At 47.7% G+C, this 4,951-nt stretch overlaps 1 protein-coding gene and 1 non-coding gene across 3 annotated transcripts; both read left to right on the top strand.

The window, feature by feature from the left end:
- Positions 1-1,020: 1,020 nt before the first annotated feature.
- Positions 1,021-3,661, top strand: Tmem107 (transmembrane protein 107). Of its 2 annotated transcripts, none has more exons than XM_026780653.1 (5): positions 1,021-1,220; positions 1,385-1,452; positions 1,535-1,635; positions 2,659-2,734; positions 2,968-3,661. In XM_026780653.1, exons 1-5 carry the CDS (start codon positions 1,134-1,136, stop codon positions 3,035-3,037), a joined length of 402 nt encoding a protein of 133 aa, XP_026636454.1. In that variant the 5' UTR covers positions 1,021-1,133; the 3' UTR covers positions 3,038-3,661. The 2 variants fall into 2 exon arrangements, with proteins under 2 accessions (XP_026636454.1, XP_005349861.1); XM_005349804.2 differs by having other exon boundaries at positions 2,659-2,755; positions 2,968-3,660.
- On the top strand, positions 3,653-3,788 carry LOC113456364. Its single transcript, XR_003377187.1, has one exon. It is a non-coding gene; the product is annotated as a U8 small nucleolar RNA (small nucleolar RNA).
- Positions 3,789-4,951: the final 1,163 nt, after the last annotated feature.

The raw sequence follows: 4,951 nt of genomic DNA, 5'->3' as shown, positions 1-4,951 counted from the left end.
AAAAAAAAAAAAAAAAAAAAAAAAGAAAGAAAGAAAGAATTATCTGTTTTCAAATTCTCCTTTGATATTATTTGCGTTGCCCTTTTTATTTATAGTACCGTGTAGGGCTTTTTATTATTACTTTTTAAATGTTTGCTACCGATCTCCCTCCCTAAACTATAAAACTGCGAGGGGGGAGAGGCTTTAGTTTATATATCAACATACTCTCAGAGCTGGCATTTGGGAGCCGCCTAGAAAGATTAGTTGAGTGAATTGAGTCAGAAATACCTCTGAGCCTTGTCTTTTCGACTCGTTTAAAGGCACAAGGAAAGGAATGGAGAGAAGAGAACTGCCAATTGGCTGGGAGGTCCGTAATCAATGGAATTGATTGTGAATCGGGGAAGGTGGTGAGGACGTTCCAATCAGCAGGGATTTCATTGGAAGCCCCAGATCAGTCAGGTCGCCCTAGTAACAAGGTCTTGGTCTGTAACTGAGCGATGTCGGACACCTGACATCTCAAGAGAGTGAAAAGGGATGCTGGCCCAGCATCCCAGCCTGGGTTAAGCCTCCCAAAGGACTCAACGCTATTCCAATTCATCCCTCCACTCCTCACCGTTTCTGATTTAACCCCCTCGGTTCCCGAAGCACTCACCTCACCCAAATCCTATTCTAATCGTTTCTGCCCTCGGCAAATCTCTCATTAAACTGAAACACGTTTTCTGGGGGAGAAATGAGAGTCATTCTTTGAGGGGTAAAAGTTTGATCTGGTGGGGGGGGGGTTCTCTGACAACCAGGGGTTCGGTGACATGACTGCGACTGAGGGACCAGCTCCGCACACCCTCCTCTCCCCTCGTGTCCAGAGGAGAAGAGAGGACTTGGCGGTTCCCGGTGCGCCCCCGGGGAGGGTTCCACTCAACCGCTCACCGCCTGCCACGAGACCCGACCTTCCGACTTCGGCCCGGGGCGCGGCGCTATCGCGAGACTTCCGGAAACAGCAGCGTGGCGCCTGCGGACGCAGTTACCATGGCAACTGGGCGGCGCCTGAGCGCGCGGGAAGGAGGCTTAAACAGAGAGGTCTGGCCTGCTTTGTGCGGGAGACTTGAGGCGTGACCTATCTCAGACTTCCACGACCCCCTTTCTGGGTCCCCGAGGCTATGGGTCGGATCTCCGGGCTCGTGCCCTCTCGGTTCCTGACGCTCTTGGCTCATCTGGTGGTTGTCATCACTTTATTCTGGTCCCGGGTAAGACACGGACTGGACGCGCGCGTGCCCAGTCGTTCTCATCTTGGAGTGGACCCAGCTCAGATCAGGCCACTCCTCCTCCGGGCCTTACCCAGTCCGTTGCGGCCGGTCCCCGCAACCCCGTCCCTCCTTTGACTTTTCTTCCTTTTTGCCCGGTTCACCAGGAAAGCAACATCCAGGCTTGCCTGCCTCTCAAGTTCACCCCCGAGGAATATGAGAAGCAGGACGTCCAGTGAGCGCTTGGGACGGGATGAGAATGCAGGGGTCTTCAAAGACGCTCAGAAGCTCTGATCCAACCCCTTCCCTTTCTGCAGATTGGTGGTAGCTCTCTGTCTCACCTTGGGCTTCTTTGCGGTGGAGCTGGCCGGCTTCCTCTCAGGAGTTTCCATGTTCAATAGCACCCAGAGCCTCCTCTGTATCCTTTCTGCCTGCCCAGCGCCCCACTCTTTCCACCTCTTTAGACCTTTTGGGTAGAAGTCTCTGCTCAGGGGGCAAACCGAATCTCTCTAGGTGAGAGGTCTTAGACAGTATGGGGAATTACTAGTCTTCAAACATTTGTTCATCCCTGTCATAAGCCATTTTCTCCCATTCGAGGGGGAGGGAGATACACATCTGTGAATCAGTGTGTTAAGCACTAGTTGCAGAGTATGTAAAATACAAAGCAATACGAGAACTCAGAAGGAACTAAGACAATGAAGCACAAAAGAAGGTTCTTGATGGCAGAATGTGGTGCCACAGGCCTTTAATCCCAGCACCAGGGAGGCAGGAGCAGGCGAATCTCTGAGTTCGAGGTCAGTGTGGTCTACAGAACGAGTGCCAGGACAGCCGGAGCTACACAGAGAAACCTTGTTTCAAAAAAAGAAAAGAAAGAAGAAGGAGAAGAAGAAGGGAAGAAGGGAGGGGAGGGGAGGAAGGGAACGAAAGAAAGAAAGGATGAGGAGAAGAGAAGGAAGGCAATGGTCGCGGCTCTTGACTGAACTGTGGACAAGGAGGATCAGGCACTGGAGAGATTCCTGCAGTTTATCAGGCCTGTAGGTATTCATGTGTGGCCTAGGGTGTATGTAACATTAACCTCCCCCAGAAGTGTGCAGGGTTGCCCTAGATATGTAGAAAGGGGTCCCCTCCCCCCTTTTTTTTTTGGTGTTTTGAGACAAGGTTTCCTTGCATAACTTGGTTGTCCTAGAATTAGCTTTGTAGTCTAGGTTGGCCTTGAACTCAGAGATCCACCTGCCTTGGCCTCCCTAGTGCTGGGGATTAAAGCTGTGTACCACCACCTCTAGTCTGAGCTCTGGTCTTTTAAAGCATCTTTGTCCACACATTCAGAATGCATGACTGCCCACTCGGGCACTTGCTTTATGGGGAGGGAATAGGAGATGAACCCAGGTCCAGATGGGGCCCGTCACTCTGTTACTTTCCTTGACTCTGCTGTGTTTTTAAGCCATTGCAGCCCACTGCAGCGCATCTGTGGCCCTATCTTTCTTCATATTCGAGCGATGGGAATGTACCACATACTGGTACATTTTTGCCTTCTGCAGGTGCCGTAGCACCCAATATTCTAGAACAGGGGTCGGGGTGGAAAGTCTAGCCTAAATCTGAAGATTTTCCCCTCCTAGATCGTTCGTGCACCTGTGAAATTACTAGTGTTTTGTAGTGTCATATGCATCCCGAAACACAGTCCCGTATAGTGTTTGGAGGTTTGGGTGTTTGTGTTGGAAGGGGCCCTGAACCCATGCCCTCTTTTTCACAGCCTCATCCCCGCTCTCACGGAAACAGCTTTATTCATCGCTGTCTTTGGGCTGAAAAAGAAACCTTTCTGATCACGACCTGGACGTAGGAACCAAGGCTGGAAAAGTGATGAGCTTTCTCTCGGTGGGGGAAGAAGAAAGACAGGCTTCAGTTTTTTTCTCTTCCTACTCTTATGGCCCGCTCACTGCTTCTAAGCAGAGGATGGCAGTGTTGGGATAAGATCTCTCAAATCTTGGCTTATAATTTTATTAGAGCCTTGTAATAAAATACATTTTTTAGTAAGAGCTAGTCTGATACTATTTTTCAGAAGACAACTGGGTGGGCCAAGGAGCTGGTGTAAAAACTTTTTCCCTAGCCTTCCTGTACGTAAGCTAGTAGGCGATCCTTCTATTTGGATTTTTACGGTACACGATAGTCGGAAGTAAGTGGGCGGAGATATGTAAATAAGTACAGCACACAGAGCTTCTAGTTTGCCGTGTGCGAGCGGAGCATTCTGGGAGGATTTTATATCTCCCTTTTGGGCGCCGAATGGAAAATAATTTATATATAGCGACTTGCAAATAGGTTTTATTCTACGGTTGCAAAAACCCTGAATTACTGGGTTTGTGCTAAAACTGTCACATTTTCACCCTTGCTTTAACCGGAAATATCTTTGCCCAATAAACAATGGGACCCAGCGGTTTGTATCGTCAGGAGGTTAATCCTTACCTGTTCCTCCATTTGGAGGGCAGATAGAAAATGATGAAAGGAGCTTCCATGACTTGCTGATTAGCATTTCCGTGTAGCCAGGACCTGACAACATCCTGGTTGCTCCTATCTGATTCTCTGACGATCACACTTATTTTCTGCGTATAAATTGATAGAACGATCTAAGTAGTTGTTTAGTTTCGTAGCTTGTTTTGTTTATAAGCTTGGCTAGATTTTTTTTTGATAGTTGTTTTCTATCTTAATTGTTTTATCGCTCAGACTTATCTGTTGCAAGAAGTGCTAATCTCTCCAAGGTAAAGTCCTGGCTGGAGGCTCTTTTGACACTTACCCAGAGTCCTGGAGTGGCTCTTAGTCTAGTGCCTACTAACAGCCTTACCCCTATGACCTTTAGCATCCCCTCATCTCACCTTGATTCAATGACCTAACCGTAGGCAAAGCACTCTTAACAGTATGGAGAAGAGATTGTGGTACATGATACAGAAAATACAGAAAAACAAACCCACAACTACTTAGGAGTTATAACTCCTAAAGTTATGACTTGAGAGCCACCAAAATATTACATGTCTCAGCTATTGCTTGAGTACAACTCTCAGAGAAGTCCACACCCTTACATGTGTCTTACTGAACGTGGAAAAAAATAACTTTTTCAGGAGCTTTACTGACAGGTTGCCAAATATAGTTATTATTTAAAATTAAACAGTGTGAACTTGCAATTAAGTAGGTGCATACTTGCTGTGTTTGAGGTTCTGGGTGAGATCCTCAGCATCAAAAACTTAAAAGTAGCCAGAATGGCGATGCTTGCCCACAGTTCCAGCACTCACATGCGCAGGCCAGCCTAATCTGCAGAGTGTGAGTGATTTGAGGCAGGCAGGGATACAGAGTGAGACCTTGCTGAAGTTGGTCCAGCTGTGGAGGTTGGTGCTGAGTTCCTCCAGCATCAAAGCCACGAAGAGGGTGGTGGTACTGCAGCCCAGGATGGAGGCTAATCTAGGCAGCTGTAGGCTTGAAACAGTTCTGTCTGCCGACTGCTGAACACTATCCTCTGCTGATTGGATTGTCAAGGACAGATCCCTTTGGACCTCCCAGAAAAATGCTCCTTTTTGTAGTCAAATCTTTTTTTTAAATATTTATTTACTTACTATGCACACAATATTCTGTCTGTGTGTATGTCTGCAGGCCAGAATAGGGCACCAGACATCTTTACAGATGGTTGTGAGCCACCATGTGGTTGCTGGGAATTGAACTCAGGACCTTTGGAAGAACAGGCAATGCTCTTA

The sequence above is a fragment of the Microtus ochrogaster genome, chromosome 7 (genome assembly GCF_000317375.1).
Source record: "Microtus ochrogaster isolate Prairie Vole_2 chromosome 7, MicOch1.0, whole genome shotgun sequence".
Lineage (NCBI taxonomy): Eukaryota > Metazoa > Chordata > Mammalia > Rodentia > Cricetidae > Microtus > Microtus ochrogaster.
Note: the sequence above shows the minus strand (reverse complement) of the source record. Positions and strands in the feature narration are given on the sequence as shown.

Bases quoted from the DNA above. Each gene is read 5' to 3' on its own strand.
- Tmem107 (XM_005349804.2), top strand. From the start codon at position 1,134: ATGGGTCGGATCTCCGGGCTCGTGCCCTCTCGGTTCCTGACGCTCTTG. The intron at 1,636-2,658 runs GTATCCTTTCTG...TGTGTTTTTAAG, and splicing joins TAGCACCCAGAGCCTCCTCT to CCATTGCAGCCCACTGCAGC. The intron at 2,756-2,967 runs GTGCCGTAGCAC...TCTTTTTCACAG, and splicing joins TACATTTTTGCCTTCTGCAG to CCTCATCCCCGCTCTCACGG.